Source organism: Loxodonta africana, chromosome 1 (assembly GCF_030014295.1).
Source record: "Loxodonta africana isolate mLoxAfr1 chromosome 1, mLoxAfr1.hap2, whole genome shotgun sequence".
NCBI classification, from domain to species: Eukaryota; Metazoa; Chordata; class Mammalia; order Proboscidea; family Elephantidae; genus Loxodonta; species Loxodonta africana.
Window position 1 is genome coordinate 136,749,731 of NC_087342.1, and position 24,583 is coordinate 136,774,313.

General features: G+C 39.9%; 1 protein-coding gene across 3 annotated transcripts in view; it reads right to left on the bottom strand.

Annotated features, from left to right (window-relative positions):
* Positions 1–23,618, bottom strand: part of COL12A1 (collagen type XII alpha 1 chain) — a 124,852-nt gene extending 101,234 nt beyond the window's left edge. For all 3 annotated transcript variants that reach the window (XM_064288074.1, XM_064288069.1, XM_064288078.1), the window contains exons 1-10: positions 23,366–23,618; positions 19,458–19,565; positions 11,334–11,450; positions 8,533–8,676; positions 8,007–8,066; positions 5,016–5,279; positions 4,684–4,848; positions 3,838–4,011; positions 1,038–1,328; positions 233–835 (exon numbers count right to left, since the gene is read on the bottom strand). In XM_064288074.1, coding sequence (XP_064144144.1) covers positions 233–835; positions 1,038–1,328; positions 3,838–4,011; positions 4,684–4,848; positions 5,016–5,279; positions 8,007–8,066; positions 8,533–8,676; positions 11,334–11,450; positions 19,458–19,530 — 1,891 coding nt within the window. In that variant the 5' untranslated portion in view covers positions 19,531–19,565; positions 23,366–23,618. The remainder of the gene's footprint in view (positions 1–232; positions 836–1,037; positions 1,329–3,837; positions 4,012–4,683; positions 4,849–5,015; positions 5,280–8,006; positions 8,067–8,532; positions 8,677–11,333; positions 11,451–19,457; positions 19,566–23,365) is intronic.
* Between the last annotated feature and the right edge of the window lie 965 nt (positions 23,619–24,583).

A 24,583-nucleotide genomic window follows, 5' to 3' on the forward strand; every position in this document is an offset into this window, starting at 1 on the left:
CAGCTTTTTCACCAATAAATAAATGATCCATACCCAGGAGAGAGCCATATCTCAGAACTCAAACTAAATTTAATAGTTTTTAAGAACATAACCCAAACCCACTAACAGAGGAAAGCTATTTTCCTGTACATTCCTTTAATAAGAGATTGAAGAAACACAGTATCTGCAATTTTAGAATAAAAAAATGCTTTGTTAGTGAAGAGATAATTTTTACTCTTCAAAATCTACTTACCTTTTTTCTTTATAGCTGCCAATTCTTGCTCAATTCTAAGGCAAATAGACTGTGTGAGTTCAAAAGATATCCTCTGAAAAGCATCGAAATCTTCCACAGTGAACACGTGGGTCTCTGGAGGGGGAGAGGCAATCGCTTCTAATTCAGAGCGAACCGCATCCTTCACACCAACTGCAAAGATCTCAACATCTGAATTCCTCAGTTTTATGGCAGGATCTCTGAAGGCATCTGATGATTTCCCATCAGTGATAAGAATCATGACCTTTGGTACATTGCTTCTTGAACCCTTGCTAGGCACGAATATTTTCTCTCTGACATAAGTCATCGCTTTACCAGTGTTCGTAGATCCTCCTCTGTAGGGGAAGGTGTTTATTGCTTCAATTATATCTTCCACTTTGGTAAATTTTTTCAAAGTAAACTCCGTATGAGGATCCCGGCTGTACTGGACAAGACTTATCTGTACCCTATTTGGTGAAATATCAAAACTTTTCACAAGAACTTCCAAAAAGGCTCTAACTTTAACAAAGTTTGCAATCCCGATGCTATAGGAACCATCAACCAAAAACACAATATCAGCTTTTATATCCACACCACGTGAGCATTCTGTAAAGAGAAAGAAAACCCATTAATTTGCAATTAATATGAATTAATGATTAAAATATAGATATCTAGTATTCTTAGTCAGCATGCTTTAAGAAAAAAAACTATTAGAAATATTTGATGTAAAACTATGGCTGAGCCCATAAGGTATACTGTTTAATGGACCTTCAGTATTCCAAAATCAGTGACACGTCTATTAGCTTACCCACTTGAACTTTCATCGGCTGAGTCTTCTCCATTATTGAAACGGGCTCACTGGATGTCAGACCCTTCATGGCAGAAACACTGATCTGGTATTCTGTGTCTGCTGAGAGGTCTCGTACACTAAGCATGGTCGTCTGAGGCCCTACACTCAGAGCATGCTGTCTGCTTCCAGCAGTCATTGGTGTGAGGAGGACTTTGTAGCTGGTCACTGGGCTAGGAGATGGACTCCAACTTAGTTTAATGTATTTCGATGAGACTTCCGTAGCGATCAAATTTGAAGGAGGCTCAATAACTAAAACAAATAACAAGCAGAACGGTGATTAAAAGCAATGAGATGCGACCCTCTTAATTAGGTCTTTAACTGTTTGCCTTCAATTCATTCTCGTTATTTAAGTTAATAATGAATACATCAAGAATCACTGCCCACCCTCCTCCCCCAAATCCACCTGTACCCATCAAACCAAAAATGATCCAGTACGTGATTATCATTTTTGGTTTGGTAGGTATAGGTGGATTTGGGGGAGGGGCGGGCAATGATTCTTGATGTATTCATTATTAGTTGGGGAGCTGAGGAATTTAGGGAAAGAGAAAGTCCTTGGAAGAAAGTAAGGATAGGACATCTGATGCCTAATTCTTCTCTGGGGCCATGTTTTCTATTCTGATTTTGGATATTTTACTCACTGCCTTTATTCTCAGACAACAAAGTAGAAATACATGTTAAACCGATGACTCATTCAATTTTTTAGAAAGCTTTTTGATTTTATACCATAAGAGTAAAAATGTAATTTTAAAAAGATACTTTATATTATGCCCAGAAATTGAAAGCATTCAGCAGTTTTTAAGGGTTAATTTTAAATAATTTTATTTCCACTTATTTTAGGGTGAAAAAGGACATTCAGCTATGTTCACAGTGCCACCAAACAGAGGTGAAACAATGATTTATTACGTGCATAAACCAAACTGAACCCCAATGCCATCAAGTCGATTCTGACTCATAGCAACCCTATAGGACAGAGTAGAACTTCCCCATAGGGTTTGCAAGGAGCGGCTGGTGGATTTGAACTGCCGACCTTCTGAGTAGCAGCCAAACTCTTTAACCACTGCACCATCAGAGCTCCTATATTATATGCATGTTGACATGTAAATACTGATAATCTAAAAAATTTTTATCCTTATTCAATGTAGTAAACAGTCATATGCTCAAGAGATAGTATAAAGTATTTTAAGATATTTCAGAACAAATCTTCAAAATTCTGTGTTTGTCAAGTAATCACATTCTCAGAAGATATACTTCTAATTTTTTAGTGTGTCAGTCTGCAAGAAGTGGGTACAAAAACAGGCAGGAGTTTACACACCCCCTCCTTGAGGAGGCAATCACAGATAGTGCATAAAAATGTTGTCTAATGAAGAGAGAAACAGCAACGGTGAAGCAACAGGTGTGCCACTTGGAGGTCTGGCCAAATCTTTTCAGGGACATGGAGGCGGCACAGGAAACAGAACGCTCAGGCTAATGCCAGGGGAAGAGAGGCAGCCCTGAAGAAAAGTATGAACACGTGTGATGTGGCCCCTGCTCCCCACACAGGTGGAGTTCTAACAGAGCAGCAGAACAAAAGGTTGGCCTACATTTGTGACCGTGCAAGTGAATCCCAGTGAAGAAGAGGAAGAATTAGAATGTTTTAAAAGATTGAGTAAAGAGAAGTTAATCAGAAAAAAGGGCAGGGGATGGACTGTATAATATTAAACAAGCAAAAAAATTGAGACATAAAGCAATAAAATGAACCAAAAAAAAAGATTCATAGCCCAGTAACTCATGAGAGGAATTAGGTCAGATTTAGGACCAATGAATACTGCCAAGATACCTGGATATTGGAGATAAAATGTTTGTTGAAGACTGAACATGTAGCTAGCTATTCAGAACATTAATCGCTTGTCAATTCTCAAGCTGAGAGAAGAACAATTATAGAAAAAAATAAGGGCTTTGAATAGTGACTTTATAACACTCCAAAAGATACCTATGAAATATCTTTTGATGTGTCTTTTCTTTCTCCTATGCATTTAAAAGTAGTAACTGATAGAAATGAGAAATTTTTCCATATGTGGGCAGATCAAATTGACTGATCTTTTGAAAAATTCTTTAAAGGATTTGAAAACATTATGCAGAACAGGATGATGGAAAACCCTTTTCCTTAGCCAGTTAGTAGTTGTTATTATTTTAAGTTATAGGGTGCTAAAATAAATGTCTCCCCAGTGTACCAGTGTCTTAATCAGAGCTCGAGATCATTAAAACAAGCCGTCAGATTAGCATGATTATGGATAGGCCCTACAAGTACAGAAAAGGTTCTTGAAGAAAGGAGCAAATCAACAATTGTCTAAAAATATTTTTAAGAACTTTATAATGATGTAAGTATATTCCTGAACGTTCTGCTGGGGGAAGGGGAAGGGCAAACGATCTCTATAAGTTGAGTTACTGGAAAACAATACAAATGGAGTAGTCAGTTGGAGAATCACTGGAAGATGGGTTTGAGAAAATGTGCAATTGAATAGAATGCCTGTAAAGCTATAAACCAAAACCAAACCCACTGCCATCGAGTCGATTCCTACTCATAGCAACCCTATAGCTAGAGCTGCCCCATAGTGTTTCCACGGAGCGCCTGGTGGTTTCGAACTGCCAACCTTTTGGTTGGCAGCCGTAGCTTTCAGCCACTACACCACCAGGGTTTCCTGTAAAGCTGTAAGTGCTATCAAATAATGGAAAATGTATGGTAAATAGGTCGGGAACACTCAACAGACAATCCACTTACCTTCCTCTCCACTAACCAATTCACCGAGTTGTTCATCAACACCTGAGCACACCTGGGAGATGATTTCATTCTGAATATCCACAATTGCGTCAAAGTTAGCCACATTGAAAACATGGTTCAATGAAGGTGTGGAGGCGATTTGTTTGAGTTCTTTTGCATCTGCAGCTTTAATGCCTTAAAAACAAAAAGACAAGGGTGTATTGAGAAGGGAAGTGTGCTGACTTGGGGAAGTTCTTTGCTTTCTCAGTCTTTCACAAGTGAATACATTTCCAAATCCTTATTAAGTCATAAACCAGAATTGCTTTTCTTCATAACCAATGCACAACTGTTCAGATGACAAAGGCATTTTATAACTTCACATGAAGTGGCCAGCCAAAGAGGAAACCAAATGGTTAGTAAAACAGAGTGGGCTCTCATCCCAACCATGCCATCATTTGTCTCTGCCATCTGTAAAGATAATACTTTTTTTCTTCCAGAGTCCTGAATGTGCTGGAGTCCTCTGAATTTTTCAAGTATTACATAATATAGGAAACACATAAAAAACACACTTAATGATAATACAAGGAGGATCTTTATTGGAATCATTGGCCAAGCATTCTCTGAAAAGTAGAGAGCTGGCAAGAAATGCAAATACCGTCTCGCTTAATGCATATGCTAAAGGAGTTACATGTAGAAGTAGATAAACAAAAATTTTATTTAAAGATGATTTGGTTCAATACTACACTATAAAATGTAGTAAGCACTTCTAATAGCATCATTTCTTGAGTAATCAAACTTTTATCTTCCTAAGTATTAAGAGTATTGATATAATTCAAAAAGGAAAGTAATGAATTAGACTTAACGTACCCAAAGAGAAAACTTCAACCCCAATATTGCGAAGCTCTCTTGCTGGAATTTCCACTTCATCCTGGGATTTGCCATCCGTAATAATAATTGCCACTTTAGGAAACCCAACTCTTGCTCCAGCAGATTCCGTAAAAGTATTTTTAATTAAATAATCAATGGCATCCCCTGATGTGAAAAAGAAAAATGTTCGTTTACTCCTTACTACGCAATTTTGACAAAATCAAAAACGAATTTCAAAAGTATTTAAAATGTGGTAATTGTACAATGTTTAACTTATTTCCCAAACAAATATTTCTTTTATCTTAAACAATAACAAAACCTGTAAAACATACCTGTCATTGTGTTGCCACCTTTGTATGGGATTTTTTTAATTGCAGCCAGAAGCTCATCCCTTTGGTAGTACTGATTTAAGTTAAACTCAGTCCTGGTATCAGAGCTGTACTGGATAACTCCAACCCTTGTCTTCGCTTCCCCAATGTCAAAAGCTGACACAAGAGCAGCAATAAAGTCTAAAATGTACTTGAAATTATTTCTTCCCACACTCCACGAGCCATCCACGAGGAAAACTAAATCAGTCCAGGCACTGACAGAGCATTCTGAAATACATTTGATATGTTTTTAAATAATGTGACTAATAAATCTATTCATCATTAAGACATACAAACTAACATTGCAACACTAAAAAGAAGAGCTGCTTAAATCATTCTGTTCATTACAGGGATTCTTACTCACAACTGGCATGCAAACATATACATATATACAGGTATGTGTCACTTAATGTCCGTTCAGGCAATGTCAAACCATATACGTGTCTGTGGTCCCATAAGGTTATCCCAATAGGAGAATGGGGCATAGTGGATGTACTTTGTAAGTGGGAAGATCTGTCTCTTACTAGCTGTACATCCCAGCCCTGGGTCAACGAGGGGAGGTGATCCCAGCACCCCCCAGCACTCATCCACAGCTGCCTGTCCCACCATGCTCTCCTCAGGCAGGACCATGTAGACGCTACCAGAGCCACCAAGGGGGATGCTCTGCCAAGGCCACTGTCCCACTCAGCCTAGGCACCTTGCACGTGACACCCAGGTCCGAGGCCACGACTTCTTCCTCGTGGTGGCTGCCAAGCAGTGTGTGCTGCGGTGGTGATCAAAGGAAGAGCAAGAAACGTGGTTGGGGAGGAGGTAGAGGAGGAGCAGGTGAGGCTGGAATAGTTTAAAGCCCATTAGGGGTCACCAGGAAGGCAGGTAGGGAGGAAGGAAGGGAAGGGAGCCAGCAGCACAACTGGACAGGGGGCCAGCTGTGGCCCTTGGAGACCAGACAGTAACCACACAGGACCAGGAGTGGTGGAGCCAAAGTTTTCTCCCAGTCCCTCAGCGTGGCAGGGGAGCAAGTCCTAGGCCCAACCAGTGGCCATCATACACATCTCTCTCCTGTACATAATATGGTGTTTGCACAACACCCAAATCATATAACTTCCTATTTCACAGAGCACATGGTGGACGTTAAGCAACACATACCTGTGTATAAAATTTCATTAACACACAGAGAAGCATTTTCATTAGGATGCATTTATGAAACTACAAGTTTTTAAATTGCCATATAAAGCATTATGCAAGAAAAGATAAATAGACATACAACCTGCTCTCAAGGAGAATAAAATCTAAGAATTTGACTCAACGGCAATTAACAACAGCAACAATCACTCAGATAAATTTTATGAGTTATATCCTTTCTCTCCCCTCCCAGCAAAAATTATATAAAACATCTGGGATATATACAAAAGAAATGCAGGCAGAGTGTTTTCATTTCTTGGTATTTATTAACAGAAAAAATTAAAAAATAAATATTGCTGTTCCATTCAGTAAATACAGTTGAGTTGAAGAGAAAATCTTTTCATATTTTCCCCGCATTTTATGACATAATTGTGTAAAGTCTCCAATAGGGTTAATCTAGAGAGTTAATGGAGTCTAACATAAGTAAAAACAAGTATAAATATGATGCAAAATAGCCAGAATATCTTATCGTCCTAATTGTCATTGTATTTAAATTCGATAGATAATACCTACTTTTACTAAACAAGAGAGAAAAAATACATTTTAATTCAAAAGTAAAAATCCATGTGTTATACTTAAATTATTAGAATGTATTATTGACTTATATAACTAAATATATGATTTTTCCTTCCTTTTGTGGTGGGGGGGCAGGTTGGTTTTCATGAAAATCTATGTTTGTGTGACAATATCGAGCAAATTTTCTGAAGATGTCTTTGTCATTGTAGTCAGGTGGTGAATAATAAAAGAAGAACTTTTCTAGGAAAAGAATGAATGGACCCTGGAAAATTCTGCAAGCCAAATGTAAGTAGCACGCCCTAAATAATTTTTGCTCACTATTTAATGGGCCAACTTAAATCTATGAAAAGTCAATATTTGGCATAATGCTTTGATTTAGGATAAGTTTGGATAGTTTGGGGAAAATATTAGCATTGTAATTGCATTCTATAAACTTCATTTCAGATTATCAGACCTCAGAAAGAATAATAAACAGTGATCTGGAGAGAAAAATTTCAGATAAAAAGGCCTTTGAGTTTACAATATTTTCATTGTCATCTTCTATCATAAATTCAATTTTTACAAGGTGACAAAATTAGAAGTCTAAGAAACCCCTTAAGGGTACGTCGCAGTAAGTCAAACAAAGCATTATAACACAAAAGGAGGTTAACAGCTGCAAAAACTAAACCAAAATTTCTTTCATCCGATTAAAAATGCACCAAAACCACCAAAAGCCCACGCGCCAAAGTATTAGAAATACAGAGACTCTGGAAAAGGTTGCAACCGTCATCAACAAAGGTCAGTAAATCCCCCAGAGATGAGGGAAACATACACATAGACTTAGAAATATATCTTCATGGCAACTGAATTTCTTCAAACCCTAAATGAGGGCATCTCTACCATGTTCCAGCCCTTGTATTCCTCATACATCCCCAAGCTACTCAGTACTTCCGTCAACTTGTCTTTAAGAAATGAGTTGTGTCCAGCTTTGTTTCTCTCCTACTGTGAAAGTTTTGGCAGAAAAGTTTGAACACACATTAAATTCCAAACACACCCAGTAAAAAGAATATTTATTAAATACGATGAAAAATTGGCTAGAATGTCAGAACTTAAGTATTGTAACTGTTTGCTTACATATTACTCTTACATTGTCTATACTTCTTCTAGATAAATTAATACAGGGATAAGATCAACCTATGTATATAATTGGAACATCTTCTAGATGCTACATTTATGATGTCTACAAGTTCAGACAAAAATATTAAGGGAAACACTCACTTTGTATCTCTGTTTTTCTAGGTTTCTTCTCCCCTGGCTTCGTCGGACCACCTGTTTGAACTAAAATCAAAACCTAATAATTACAAAAGGAAATGGACTCAAGAGATGCTTCCTAAAAATAGAATAACTATAACACCATTTTTTTTTCAAATGTATAGCCCATGTACAGCTGGTCAGAGAATACTGCCAAATAAGCATGTCCTTAAAAAAAAAAAAAAAAAAATTTTTTTTTGTAAATAAATTATTTTTAGTGAGATTTTAGTGTTAGTTCAAAACACATTAACATTTTTGTCCTGCAAAATGTGATATTTTCAATAATTTACATTCATAATTTCCCTGCTGCTTCCAGGGACCAAAGCTAAATTAGGAAAGAATTATCCACATCCACTAATAACCAGGAACACAGAAAGAGTAGTTAATGCTGGTATCAATTAACTCTACACAATAGCAGATTAAATCTGAAAATAGAGAAATCTTCTGAAAAATAAAAAATATAAAAGTGCTTGAAATTTATGTATGTACTTACTTGTTAGTTGGCCTATAACTGGTACACTTTCTTCTACTTCATCATATGAAGCTATTGTCACCACATACTCTATTTCAGGTATAAGGTCTGATAATAAAGTTTCAGTGGTACTAGCTGCAAGGGTAAATTCTTTAGTGGGTCCCTCTGGAAAACAATATCAAAAGAAAAAATATGAGTATAACAAAACATTTTTTCATATATGGTACAACAAAATATAATTCCCAGATGTACTCAAAATCTGAAAATTGAATATATACATTTTTAGAATATACAAGCTTTCTTTTTGTTTTTTCCATTTATTTTGTTGTTGTTGTTGTTGAGAATATACATAGCAAAACATAGACCAATTCAACAGTTTCTACATGTACCATTCAGTGACATTGATTATATTCTTCAAGTTACGCAACAATTCTCACCCTCCTTTTCTGAGTTGTTCCTCCCCCATTAACATAAATTCACTGTCCCCTAAGGCTCCTATCTAATCTTTTGAGTTACTGTTGTCAATTCGATCCCATATAGATAGTTGTTAAGAGTATAATGCTCAAGGCAAGCCGTTTTTACTAGCAAAGCTAAACTACTGTTTGGTTTTCAGAAAATTTCAGAGAATATTTTTGGTTTAATGTTTAAAGATTATCTCAGGGCAATAGATTCAGTGATTCATGCAAACTTTATGGCTCCAGGAAGTCTGGAGTCCATGAGAATTTGAAATTCTGTTCTGCATTTTCCAACTTTTGATCAGGATTCTTCTATGGAATCTTTGACCAAAACGTTCAGTGATGGTAGCTGGGAACCATCCAGTTCTTCTGGTCTCATGGCAAAGGAGGCAGCTGTTCATGGAGGCAATTAGCCACACACCTCTTATTCCTTACTCTACTTCTTCCTCTGTCCCCCCAGGTGAATAGTCACCAATCGTTGTGCCTTGGGTGGCCCCATTTGCAAGCTTTTAAGACCCCAAGCACTACACAATGAACAAGGATGTAGAACAGAAGCACTAGACATGCTATTAGGCCAATTAACTGGGATGTCCCATGAAACCATGACCCTAAACCTCCAAACCAAGAAACCAGATCCCATGAGGTTTTTTGTTGTACATAAGCAACCTCAAGAACTACTCTTTTTTGTTGTTGTATCCAAACATCATTTTTTACTGTCTTCCAAAACTAAAATTTTGAATTCTAGAAATTTAATAAATGGACTTGCATTGCCTTGACTTGTTACAATCATATTTAATACTTGTTTAAGGTTTTAAGGATTTGTCTAGATGAAAAGTATACCAGAATATCAAACCAGAAATCTGTTTTTTTTTTGAAAACCAATGGTAGATAATAAAATATAAATGAGGTATAAAGCAGAACATAATTTCATTTTAAATTATGCATTGGAGCAGAACAGAGAGAGAGAAGGAATGAAATCAACACAGAGAAATCAAATCTCTGGTGGGACACAATTTATATGTAAGCAATCTGACTGCCATGCTCACATGGGTGCATTATCTTAAAGGGTAACCATGGTTCTCTAAATTGACTTAACTTGGTATCAAACATTTGACAGTACAGCAAAACTGTTTATTTATATATTGACAATTATATACTTCTCTCTAAAAGATTATTTTAATTCTCGATTCAACTAGGAAACACACTAATTCCTAGAGACTAATTACCTGTTCATATTTTAAAACCCAAAACATAAATAATTAAGACAGGTAACAGATGTAAAAGAACCCTAAGAAATGTTCCTGGTTTACATGTGGAGCATTGGAAGTCAACCAGGGACCCCTGCAGACACCAAGACAACAGGGGTCTGCCTGGTTGGGTGGTCCCAGTGGCAGTTTTAGGTGTATTGGGAGTTAGTAATTTCCAATATCTGGAAACTGGATGAACCCTTTTCAACTACTGTTCTGCTTTGGAATGAATGAATTCACTAACTTCAAAAACATTTAAGGAGAAAAGATTTAAAGAAGAAAGACTAAATTCTCAACCCTTTTTAAATTCTCAGATCTGATTTAAAAAAAAAAAATTTTTCCCAATTCCCTAATAAGTCATCATTTAAAATCCTGGTATTTTTAAAGACCTTAAGATACGTAAATACAGCTCTGGTGATAAGTTGACATCATCCATCTCTACTGTCAGCCAAATAATCAAGACTTTTTCCTACCACTGGACCATTGTCAGGGCAAACGATTATTTTCACATTCCATGTTAGAACTAAAAGCTAATCAACAGAGATTGGTTCTCCACATTTAGGCAACATCATTAACAGTAAAGATAATTCTTGAGAACAACCAAAACAAGTTATTTTTTCAAAGGCCTTTTTCCTAGGACTTACAGAGTCCGCATTCCTAAAAGTAAATATTTATCTTCCATCACAGTAGCACACCATGATGCCAGAATGTTTGCAGAGCACTGAAATGTGTAGTACTGGCAAAGGTGTAACATCTCACTTCATCACTTGACACTTTAGATGTCGGAAAGATTAAGTAATTCAAGAAGAGTGCCAAAAAATGAGGATTCTATTTTATAATACCAAAAATTATATGTAATATTCGGATCAGGATTCTGATCAGTGGAAAAAATAGTCAATTTTTAACAATCTTGTTAATAAAACTCAACACTACACAAATATAATAGTGAGTACTGGGTTGGAAAACTGGAGACTTGGGTCTACCAAATATCTGGTGATACGTGTTAAATCCTTCAGACTTTCTAGATCTTAACTTCCTCATAAAATAGGAGGAGTGGAAGAAATAAGATTACATCATCCCTGATGGTTTTTTCCTAAAACCCTGTCATTTTGAAACTTACCTGTTGTAGGATCCACTGTTATTCTATAACCCACAATTGGATCAGCTGGTCTTGCCCATGACATATGAACAGTATTTTCATCTATAATTTTAAAATTCAAGTCTGAAGGTGGGTCAACTGCAAAAAAGATTGTTGCTATTAGTTACATTTTCCAATGCCACAAAATGGTCAATTAATAAAGAATTGTGTTGAGCAAAGCTTACTAAAATTGTCTTTGCATAAATTTGTTTCCAACAAATATAAAAGATATCTTGTTGGATAAGAGTAAAATTAAAAGCTGACAAGGTATGACAAAACATCAGAGTATACGTATTACAGAAGACAGCACAAAACACTTTTGATTCTTGAGTTGCTAGGTCATTCAAGAATGGCCAGCAAAATCAAGCATAATAGAAACATATTGGAATACAAAACATACAAGTACAATGAAATCACATATAATAACCACATATGCGAACAATTCACATAACAATTAAAGGAATTTCAATACATGCTGAGTGCATTTCCAACAAGCATGCCAAATCACAACCTGCTTACAACCATAGAAGTTAATTCAGAACATTGACACAGTACTCTTTTTCCGTAAGGTGGAATAGGATCAATGATATTTTGAGTTCATTCTCTGCATTGTTGCTTTCTTATTGTGTTTTGATAAATCTCAATCTGTGGCAGAGATGAAAATTTTTTATTTTAATCAAAAGAATCATGGGAAACTTAGCACTGTTAAGTCTCACAAGGAAATATACATTTAAATGTATATTTATATCATATAGACAAATATTCAAAATGATAAGGATGTTAATATTTCTAATTATATAAATAGTGATATACAGATATTTATAAAACTGAAATTCTGCCTGTTTACACCAACTTGCTGTATGTTTCCATGGTGTAAACCAACACTGTTCTTTTCCTTTGCAGCAGGTATACTCCATACTAGAAACGGCATTTTAAACTAAAATGCCAGTATGGTCCTTTACAAAACAACAGTTAATTATGAAAAGACAAGATCAATATATATGTGTGAACATTTATTCACAGATTTAAAGAAAACAGTGAAGAAGGATCAGTGATCTGAAAACATGATTGTGCATGAAAAAGAAAAAACTTGGAGAAGTCAATGACAGAAATAACTGAAAAGTACAGAAAGGAATAGTTTACATACAAAACTGTATAGCATCATGCATGTGTCAATGAAATGTTGACTCATTTTTAGTTTCCCACAATGAACAAAAGCCTCCATGTACAATAGTCATTACACAAAGACGTTTCAGAAATATTTTATAATGATATTCTCTCTACAATGTCCATGCCTCGTCATGCAGCATTGACTGACTCACTGTCGGTGCATTAAAAAGTATTGCTCTTGAAGCAGGTCAACAATGTAAGATGACTTTCAGCCATACTCTTCTTAAAGTGCTTCACTCTCAAAGTGTTCCTTGTGAGTCAGAATTTTTGCATCTGTTTTGAGAGATTATAATCTCTATTAAGGTTTTTATAGAGGTCAATTGAAATACAGTAGTAGTTTTGAGACATGAGTCACAGAATTTGACTTGGGTTAGGGATTTATGTAATATTAATAGCACATCTTAAAGGAAATAAAATGAATTAAGTAACATTTGCTTAAATGAACCGCTGCTTCTGACTGTAGGAAATGGCTTTTTATTTGTATTGGATACACTAGTGCTAGAATGAATGTTATTTCCTTACTGTCCATACACAGGCAGTGAGATTAGACTATTAATCTACATGCTTAGTTTAATAATTCAACATTCACTATATATAACCACTGCAAGGTTTAGCTGTAATCATCACTTAGTATAACAAGCATGCAACAGATGTTAATAGGAAAATAGGTATTAAGAATATCATTATAAAATATTCTCCCAGTAGCAATGGCTCAGGACAAATTTAATGCAAAGGCAGACACAACCGGCCTGAGCATGCTTAAAAAAAAATCAGTACATGGAAAAACAGTACCACCAACCTTGGAAGGAAATTGACCTGATGCAGCGGACATTAGGTTAAAACTGCTGAAGGGCAGCAGCAGCCCACCTTGTTGATTTCCAAATGACCAGGATTCCAGATAAACTGAAAAATTGACTGTGGGGAAAAGTCTTTAACATTTCAAAGGATTTTAAGGTGTTTATAAGCACTCAGATGTGGTACTTGGGCATCACACATAGGAAAGAATGGCCGACCAGCACGTGAAAAATAAGAGCCCACTCCGTTTTTCTTCTTGCTGATTTTATTGCATATACAACCTTTTAGGCTTGCTATTCTATTTACTTTTTTAAAATATGTTTAATGAAAAATATAATAGAGCAGGTATGAGTGTGTGAGCCATGTCAACTTGATACAATATAAAATTATTTTTATTAATTTTGAAAATCTTTTCATTTAGATAAAAATAATTTGCAACTGTCATTGCAACATCACAAACTGCAACTGTGTTTCCTAGAACAATGGTGATGACAGAATTTCTCAAATAGGAAATATCTACATATAGATTATAATTGCAAAGAGCCATAGTTGCATACAATGAGAATCTGAGCTGAGAGATAAAAAACCCTTTCCCGTCCAGTGGATTCCAACGCATAGTGACCCTATAAGATCGACCAAAACTGCCCCATAGGGTTTCCAAGGCTGTAATCTTTACGGAAGTAGACTGCCACATCTTTCTCCCGCGGAGCAGCTGGTGGGTTCAGTCCACCAGCCTTTCAGTTAGCAGCCAAGCTCTTAACCACTGTGCCACCAGGGCTCCTTCGAACCAAGAGATACAGAACTAAAATACAAATAAGACAATTAGATATATTTCTAAAAGCTGAATGCTGAAGGGGAAGAGAATAAATATTTAAGTATATATAACCCTAGTAATTTCATTTCATATTTATGAATAATACTTCTTTGTTACTGAAATGCTACAGTGTAAAAACCACATTCTGATGAGATTATATTACAGAAATTGGCAAGATTTTAGGACATTTTACGAGTTATAATAGTAGCTAATGTTTGCTGAGCACCTACCATGTAACAGACAGTGCTAGTCACTTCATATTTTGTCTCTTTTGCCCTCACAGCAACCCAGCATGGTAGGCCTTATCACCCCCACTTTACAGTGAGTCAGGAACTCTCAGAGAGGCTAAGACAGCTAATAAGAGCAAGACTAGGATTTGGTCCCAGAGTCTGAATGCAAGGCATATGGTCTTCTACCATACCAGATTAAGTATAAAAGTGCAGGAACATCTGAGTCAAGGTTAACTTTAGAAACCAGTATTTTGTATGGAGTTGTCTGTTAAAATATAGATATATATTTCTCTGCTCTATAAAAACAAAATTACTGGAAGAACAAATGATGCCTGGTCAATAATAAATATGTATTCAGATATCTCCAATTCAGATATGGATAGAATCTGGTTATTAACTTCATACATTTGTTCAACGAATGTTAAGAATAAAGCATCTTCTGGATATACAATAAAGAAAAAAAAAATTTTTTCCATAAGGTACTCAAAAGGAGTACAATATGGCAGAATTGATGGACATATGAATGAATGGGAAAAGAGAAGGAAGGAAGGGATGGAGGGAGGCAGGGAGGGAAGGAGGAAGGAAGGAAAGAAGGAAGGAAGGAAGGAAGGAAGGAAGGAAGGAAGGAAGGAAGGAAGGAAGGAAGGAAGGAAGGGAGGGAGGGAGGGAGGGAGGGAGGGAGGGAGGGAGGGAGGGAGGGAGGGAGGAAATAGTTTAATAAGTTCTGGTAAGATAAAGCAAAGCTGAGAACACACTACTAAAACATGATCTTGATGAACTAGTAAGACCTTTAATCCTGTCTTTATGATAACAACACTGGAAGGAATACTATCTTAATGGTGGAAAACTTTCAAAGTGTGCAAAGTACGGAGAGTATATTATACTCAATAGGCATTAATTTATATCTCCATCCAAAGTTAGTGGGAATTTAACTATCTTCGCCATGATAAAAAAATTCATTTCATTTGTGGCTACAAGATTCCAAAAATAATTAGTTGAGAATTTAATATTTCAGACAAGCAATGACTGTTTTGTATGTACTATAACATGCATTTTCTCATTAATGGGTACGATTGGGTTTAACTGTTGTCAAAAAGAAGGGAGCACAATGCAACCAAACTAGCAATAAACTAGGACTAGAAGGTTTGGGTCTTGTCTATATGTTTTCCCTAAGTAATTGCATTAGCTGACAGAGTTTTTTTAGCCTCTCTTGGCCCTATTTTCTATTTGGAAACTAAGAGGATTAGAATAGAATATCTCTAAATTTTACTCAAGTTTGAAATCTGTCATAACATGAATTAGATTATATAACTTAAAAACTTACGTAACATAAATTAAGGATTTTAGAAATAGATATTAATTAACCTCTTCACCTATTTTTTTTTTTTCACCTATACAAAAGACAAATCTTACGGCTTCAACTCACTACTGAAATGGTAATGTCCAATTGTTCAATATATATTATAAATCATACCTATTAAAATTAAAATTCTGATTTTCACAAAAGGAGCCTGGTAGTGTAATAGCTAATCGCTCGGCTGATAACCAAAATGTTGGCAGTTGAACCCATCCGCCAGCTCCTTGGAAGAAAGACCTGGTATTCTGCTCCTGTAAAGATTAAAGCCTAGAAAACTCTATGGGACAGTTTTACTCCGTCACATGGAGTCACTATGAGTCAAAATCAACTCAATGGCACCTAAGAACAACAACTTTTCTCAACTCCTTGATTAATTAAAAAAAGGTGTCCAATTCTCAGAGAAGACTAGCCATTAATCTTTAAATGCAAAGCATTAAATTTTCTAAATGACAATTAACGTACTATATGATACATGAACCAAAAATAATCCACACATTCTAGCACTGGCTAAGCTGTAAATTCGATAAAGTCCATTCTGAGGCTAAAAATTACAAATAACGAAAGCAAAAAACAACAAAAAAAAATCATTTTTACCCCTATTTTTATTTTTCATATTATATTATGAAAAAATGTAGTTCCTGGGAAAAGTAGCCAGAAGGAAAACAACATGATGAAGGTGGTACTGCTATAAAAAAAGAAATGAAAAAAGTGAAGGGCAACCCTTTTAATTCATATCAAAACAGATATTGGATTTTTAACACATAAAAGATGAAATAGAAAATAGATAGGAATGCAAGAGTATAGGTATGAGTCATGAAAGAGAAAAAAGTAACTAGGCTACTTTAGGACTAAGATCAAAATGGCACAGCAGGAAGGAGTACAGTTCGAAATTTTGAAGAGCTCCAAAGGAAATATTTCACAGAAAGTCTGTTTCCAGCTCACTGTCCCCAGAAAGGCCTTGGCCACAACTTTTGTAAGTCCTTCCTAAGCTTCTGGGGCCACCTGGCTGGTAACTAACAGTACAGCTGTACTGTCTAATATGGGAACCACCAAATATATATGGTTATCAGGCACCTGAAATGTGATCAGTCCAAACTGAGATGTACAGCAGTGTAAAATAAACACTCAGCTTTGAAGACTTAATTTAAAAAAAAAAAGAAAATACTATCTCACAAATAATTTTTATATTGATTATATGCTGAAACAATAATATCGTGGATTGTTGCTGTGTGCGAGAGTTGATTTGACTCATAGTGACCCTATAGGACAGAGTAGAACTGCCCCATAGGGTTTCCAAGGCTGTAACCTTTACGGAAGAAGATTGCCACATCTTTCTCTCACAGAAGAGTTGGCGAGTTTGAGCCGCAAGCCTTAGGCTAGCAGCCAACCTCTTAACGACTGTGCCACCATGGCTACCTCAATATCGTGGACCTATTTTTTCTTTTTTTGGGGGGGGCGGTTATTAGGTTAAATAAAATATACTATACAAATTAATTTCACCTGTCTCTCTTTCCTTTTTTAATGTGGCCATGAGAAAATTTTAAATTATATATGTGGCTTGAATTTGTAGATCACACTTTATTCTTTCGAAAAGCATCAAACTACAGAATAAGGCTAAAAAAATGAACCAAATTAAAATACAATTATTAAATAATGACCTAAGGAGGCAGATGGGGAAGGAACAAGATATAACTTCAGAAAGCAAACAAAAGAGAACTACCTTATGGAAATAGATACAAATAAAAAAAAAGAGAAACATGAAAATAATCAGTAACGTAGCTAGCAAAATGTTCTTTTAACTGTTCTTGCTAACCATTATTCAGTTCAGAACTGAGTTTTTCCAGTTACATTATTTACAACTTAATTCTTTTACTAAAAATTCTCAAAATACTTCTGATTTTCAAATAACTATTTTCTGAATGAGCAATAAATGGGCCACTTCAGTGAACTACCTAAAAATATCTTTAGTAAGGCTTCCAGAAGTTCCTCAAATAAAATTCCATCCTAAGGACATATAAAGGAACACTGGGGACAACCTTATCTGAGTATTCCTTCACAGAGGCCATTCTGACAAGTCTCCTCTTTCACAAAATATTAATCAGACAGGAAGAGCCAGCATGCTTTCTCTGGCTTTTCTAAACATGCCATGCATTTTGGAGACTCTGTAACTGCTTTTCCTAATCTTAATTTTTGTACCTGCAGTCCCGAAATAGAAAGTCAAACACTTTGTAAAAAGTATTTTAAAACCTCAGTGTTGTCATGAAAGAGCCCTACCTGTCACATACAGGAGTATTTCTTTTCTCCTTTAACTGTACAGGGGACCTTTCTTTGGGGGGGGGGGGAGGCACACTTAAAATGAAAGTTCTAAACATCTCTTAAAACCACCCAACACATACTAAAGGCAGCATCTCCTAATCAAGAATAAGGGATAATGCTTTATTGCTGAGTGAGCCTTCTCCTAACATCCTTCATTGTAGGAAACTGTGATGCTGTATAAATAGTTTGTAACTCTGAGCCATATAACATCCTATTAAACAGTAGTTAGACCTAATTCACAAGTGTGTTGTGTCCCCTTTGGGAAATATAAAACAACGCAATATCCTGTATGGCAATTCTTAGACACGATAAGCTTAAACATCCTACGTGCACAAGAAATAAACTATGCCTTCCTTATCCTTCAAGGCTGCCAAATTTTAAACATGTATTTTATGGCATTACCCCATTTATGCTGGTTTGTCTGGCCTCCATTGACAATTGAGAGAACACAGAAATACCCATTGCGTCAATATGTGCAAATGGCTTACTTAGTGAGGTGGTCTTCAACACAGAAATAAAGGCGTCAAGTGAACACATTAAAAAGATTAAAATACGGTTAGAAATCTATCAAAAGTCCTTCATTTCCTAGAGAGCGGGGCCAAGCGGAGCCGTTTTGCAGAGCGGCAGACCGGGAGACCCACTTTCCAGCCTCGGACGGCCCCGACGCTCGGGTCCCACCTGCGGTGCTACCCCTAGGAAGGTGGGAGGGAGCGACAGCAGGGGAGGGAGCCGGAGGTGGTGCCCTCCTCGTCTGGCTCCCGCTCCCTCCCCTCTCGCTTGGGAACCTTGGCCCAAACCCAACCTGGGCCACGCGCCTCAGAGCCCCCACGAACCAAAAATAGGGACAGCAGCGGCCCTAGGTCACGCGAGCACCCCGGTACCCCTGAGCTCTGCTTGCCACCTGGCCTCATTCGTCTGCACTGTCCTCCTGGCGACTGAGTTCCCCCACAAAACACACAGACTCGCAGAGCCGGGGCTGTTGGAGTCTTTTATTTCGTTCTGTCATCAAAGTCGCAGCCCCGAACCAGGTGGTTACTAGGCACGAAAGCGGGTGCGCCTGCGCTCCGGGCTCCTGGGTACCGCCCAGGGGGTGTCCTGTTCGTAGAACTGGATGCGGCCGTCGCCCCCTCCGGGGCGACTGGTCCTCTGGGAAGGCGGCAGTGTGGACAGCACACCGCAGAGACAAGCGCAAGGAGACCACACAGCACTGTACGGAATGAATTAAGCGAGAACACGAAAGAGCTGGACCCGAGAGCTGAGAAACGGACAAACCTTAGGAGTAGGGTGCGTTTCCCTGGAGGAGAGAAACCACCGGAGAAAACACGAAGTGCAGGAGAAACAGAGCAAGCAATGGTGGTAAGAAAGATTTTCCTTTCTCGAATTCTGCATTGTCACCGGGGGATGGAGAAGGAAGAGCCGTTTACCTTCTGCCTCGATGGAAGACAGGAGCAGGGCCGCGCCCAGGGCGGCGAGCGCTGGGGGAAGCCTGTTCCGCATGCTGGGCCTCCAGGCTCACAGCCACATGAAGGGATCTGCGGGAGGAAGCAGGGACCGCATCAGAACTCGGCGGGAGCAAGCCTAGGCCCCGGGAAGTCAGGCCCGCGACAGGGACCAGGTTAAAACTGGAGCTCGTGCAGAACCCTGCCAGATCTGCCTTAATAACCACCAGGCCCAGCCCAACACATAATGGGCCTATTGTGGAGCAGAGGAAGTCAAGTTCATCAACAGAAGTTTGGTCGTGGCACTAAGACAGAGTTCAAGTTTTAAAAGGGTCCTGTTTTCCTGGAGGCTGGTCCTGCTTAGTATCCCCAGTAAAGGCCTTACCAGGCCCCACATGACTTCATCCTGCCTGGGTGATGGCTAATTCAGAGGTTATTTTATCCCTGACTCAACTAAATGTCTCTTCCAGCTGGGGATTTTACTTGGCTGCTTTTTCCTAGCTGCTGAACTCTTTAGGTAACTGTACTTTAGTGGTCTCGAGGTAGTTTGGAAAAGTATAATAAACCTCTCTTTTTCTCCTTTTTCTTTATTTTGTTCTGCCTATAAATATGCAGCTCTTTAAGGTCTGAAATAGATTATACAGAAAAATGTAAGGCCTGGCTGAAACCTGACCCTCCTCTAGCTGTGTTGTTTTCACATCTGATAAATCCTTTACCCAAGCTGAGGGAAAACAACTCAGAAATACATGATAAAAAGACATGGGGTACTAGGAAAGGAGAAACACCCTAGTCTGATTTACCATGATTTTTTTTTTTTTTTAATAACAATTCTCAGTAATTGGGAGCCCTGGTGGTGCAGTAGTTAAGTGCTATGGATGCTAACCAAAAATAAGGTTGGCAGTTTGAATCCACCAGCCATTCCTTGGAAACCCTATGAGGCAGTCCTACTCTGTCCTATAGGGTAGCTATGAGTCAGAATCCACTCAACGGCAATGGGTGTTTTTTGTTTGTTCGTTTGTTTGTTTTTTGTTTGTTTTATTCAGGTGTATATGTTCCAGAAGAGCATGTATTCTATTCTGATTTTTCCTGCCTCTGTTACTAGTTTCTTGAAGACAAAGACAGAACTTTATTCATCTTTTGTGGTCCCCAACCCTAGCAATATAGTGGTTAAATGCTATGGCTGCTAACCAAAAGGTCAGCAGTTCAAATCTACCAGGCACTTCTTGGAAACTCTATGGGGCAGTTCTACTCTGTCCTATAGGGTCTCTATGAGTCGGAATCAGCTCCACTTGGCAACAGGTTTTAACATGCACCAAAATAACCAAACCCATTGCCCTGGAGTCAATTACCACTGTGGTGACTCCATGTGTTACAGAGTAGAACTGCTCTATAGGGTTTTCTTGGCTGTAACCTTTACAGAAGCAGATCACCAGGCCATTTTACCATGGTGCTGCTAAGTGGGTTCAAATCACCACCTTTAGGTTGGTGGTCCAGTGCAGACCAATTGCACCACCCAGGGACTTAGTCTGCAGCACACAGTAGGTATTTAATTCATGCCAGCTGAATGTAATCTTCTAAGGTTTGATCCAGTGACAAAAGTTACTAGCAATACACTGAACTGGAAAGATGCCAGAGGCAAAACATTAAAAAAAAAAAAAAGAGTTGACTCTGAGGTACATAAATTATTGTAAGACAACAGGCTAGACCTCATGAAAAATGGGGGGGGGGCTGTAGTGCTTGAGAATCCAGAAATGAGCCAAACGTCGAGTCCTTTTTGAGAAAAGAAACTGACAAGCTCCAACCATGCTTTCCAAATTATTGGCACAGAGTATTAGGGCAGTTTTCCTCTGGCCGGAGTGTAAATTGCATTTTAAATGTCTGATGAGCAGGCGTGCCAAATTACCCGGGGCTCCTTTTTATGAAGCCAAGACTAAAATTTTGGCTTCGCTCAGGGGATCCAAGGGCTCTAATAATTTCTTTCTTCCTAATTAACAACTGTTTGACATTTCTAACCCTCTTCTACGTTAGTGAAAAGAGGTGAGACTGGCCCATTGTTCCCGTCATCTGGCCTTAAGTTTGCTATAATAATTTCCAATTCAGTTGGCAAGCGTGCTCGGGAAAAGTTAAAGGCTGATAATCAACCCCCTGAAAAGCTGTGTGTGTGTGTGTGTGTGTCTGTGTCTGTGTGTGTCTGTGTGTGTGTGTTTTAACCGCTGAACTGGACAAAAATCGGAGAGCTGGAAGTGCTTTTGTCTAGGTCTAGCGCGCCACCTATCGGCTGCCTGACCTAGAGGCAAGAATGAATCATCTCTCGTCGGGGTATCTGAACGCATTGTCAGTTCAGTCAGCCAGCCAGGCATTCCGTCCATATGTTTTAAAAAAAAATTTTTTTTTAATCTCTCCCTTTTTAGCCAAAACATTTACTTGAATGCTTAGCAACACTTCATTGAGCATTCTCAGACATAAATGTCTCCAGCGGCCGCCCCTACGTGGCAGAGAGGATTCCTTCACTTCACCCTCATGAATGAAAATGAGTCAGTTGGGGAGGGGGGAGTACTCGTCTCCGTCTGGCAAGTCATCCCCTCCCCACTCACACCTACCCCCAGCTAGAAAAGGCCAATACCTTAACTCTCACGTCCAGTTTAAAAAAAAAAAAAATTAACATTCCCCCCTCAGTAGGGTCCCTCCAAATCCTGTGTGCGTTGCCTAACTTCTCTCGTACCCACTGTGACCTTGACTTTAGCCAAGGGCGAGTTTAGCGCCCATTTCCTTTCTTGCTCCCTCCCTCCCCGGCATATAATGGAAGGTCGCCGATGGGATGGGGGAGGGAGGTCCCGGAAACGCCAAACGGGTCACCAGATGATCCCTGAGGATGCCGGATTTGGAGCAACCCTTCCGCTCCCCAGTTGCGGATCCCCAGCTCTGTAAATTAACTGGGCGCCCCACACTCTCTGATTCCTATGTTGTTGCGTGCCTTCCAGTTGATTCCGATTCGTAGCCACCCTATAGGACGGAGTTGAACTGCCCCATAGGGTTCTGGAGGCTGTAATCTTTACTGGAGCTGATGGTCTGATCGCCGGGTGTTTATTCCAGCGGACCTGCTGGTGACTTTGAACTGCCGACCTTTTGGTTAGCAGCCCAGCGCTTAACCATTGCACCACCAGGGCTCCCTATGTCCTCTAGGATTTAAAGTGAAAACCACCTCACAGTTCCCAAGGACAGCAAGTAGTGTCTCTACCTATGCACCCTGGAAGGGACCAGGAATCGGCCTTTCCCCCAGGAGCTGGGGAAAGGTGACTTTTGGTCAAGGCAGAGTCCCCTACAGCTGGCTTAACCCACCATCTCCGATACTTTGGAAGGCGGGGGGCGGGGGGCAGTAGCCAAAACACTTGACCAAGAATCTGTCTCAAGATGCCACACACAGCCGCGCAGCCTCGATGAGCTGCAAAGCACTCGATCGGCCCTCCAAAGAATTCCGCACAGTGCGTCACTAAAATACCTTCCCCAGCGCCCCCGCTACACGCCGGCACTCCCCCCCAAGCTACAGCCGCGAGATAATGCGGGACGGGTGGCCACATAACCCGGCGCACCCTTTTCATTGAAATAGACAGCATCTGTAGATGAAGATCTTCTACAGACGGAAACATTGAGCAGGGTACTTTACCCACCCACAGCTTATAGGAAAAGCCACATTTCCTTCTCTCTCAAAGCCGAATGAATAACGAAGCCCCAAAATACCAGGACAAATCTCAAGCACATCTTACAAGTCCAAACGGTCCCTTCCCGGGATCCTTAACCGCTCAAGGAGAGGAACAAGAGCAGACTAAAACAAGTTCCCCGAGTTATCGTTAGGGAGGATGGGGTGTGGGAAAGGGGCTCGAATCCGAACCGACCTGAGGCGGTGGTGACAGAGGTAGCAGCGGTGGTGGCGGCTTCCCCCGGGTCGGAGAAGCCGGCGCTGAGTGTGACCCCCTGCGCGCTTGGGGACGGGCTCTGCGCTCCCAGGGCACCTGGCGGCTGCCCGGCGGTGGACAGCGGCAGGGCGGTCGGGAAGGAGAAGCCGGAGAACCCCGGGAGGAACAGCGGGCGCGGCGGGACTGGCGGAGGCCGTCCGGGACAGCAGCTGCCCGCGCGCAGACGCGTCTCCGGCGGCTAGCCTTCGCTGAGTGCGAAGAGGCTCCGCGCCGCGGGCTACTTAATAGAGGGCTGTTCCCAGCTCTCAGTTTACTCGGTTACGAAACGCCTGAGAAGGTGGACGGCTGCCACGGGGTGATGTATGCTCCTCCGGCGGTGAAGGAGGTCTACTTTTGGGAACGTGTGCATACTTCGAGCATTCCTTCGGCGTGAGGTGGCGATCGCCGTAGTAGCAGTGCCCCGCCAGTGTGGGGGGGGATGGGGGGGACAGAAGGAAGGGCGGGGAAGCCCGGACAGCCGCAGCTGGTTCACTGCCAAGGGAAGCCGCGCACTCCTCCGCTTGGGGCGGGCTCCGGAGCTCCGGTTTCCCGGTCTGAGGCTTTCTTTGATGAATTTATTTTTCTAAATTAAGAACAATGAGTAGGGGGGAAACGACTCTTATTTTCATAACTGCAAGGACGTGCGACCCACCCACCCCCAAGCAACCTATACCCCCCCACTATCATCACCTCCATCTCCCCCCTCCCCCTCTGTCCTGGGTGCACTTAAAACCGATTTACAGGGTTTCCATTAACTAACTGTCTATGCACGCGGCGCGCCTTCTGTCTTTTTCAGTCTCCGAGCGGCGATTGGAAACCCGGACAGCCGCCCGCAAGGGGCTCCGCGCCGGGATGGCTTTCCCAGTCCTGACTCGCTTCCCCGGTGCTTCGGTATAGGAACTGGGAAACTTAATTTGAGCTAGGACGGAGGGTGAGGAAAGCTACGGAATCCAGGGGTCCTAAGAACAGAAAGCCTCTCAGGAACAACTTCTTTCCCCAATAGGAATTTGTCACCCGAGCCAGAGCAAAACCCGGTCCAGGGAGAGGCTTCTCCAGCGGTAGGCTTTGGACAAAACATCTCTGCCCTGAAAACCCCGCAAGGTCAAGGGACTAAGGGGAACAGATATGAAAACCGGAGACCACCCCACCCCCCACGAT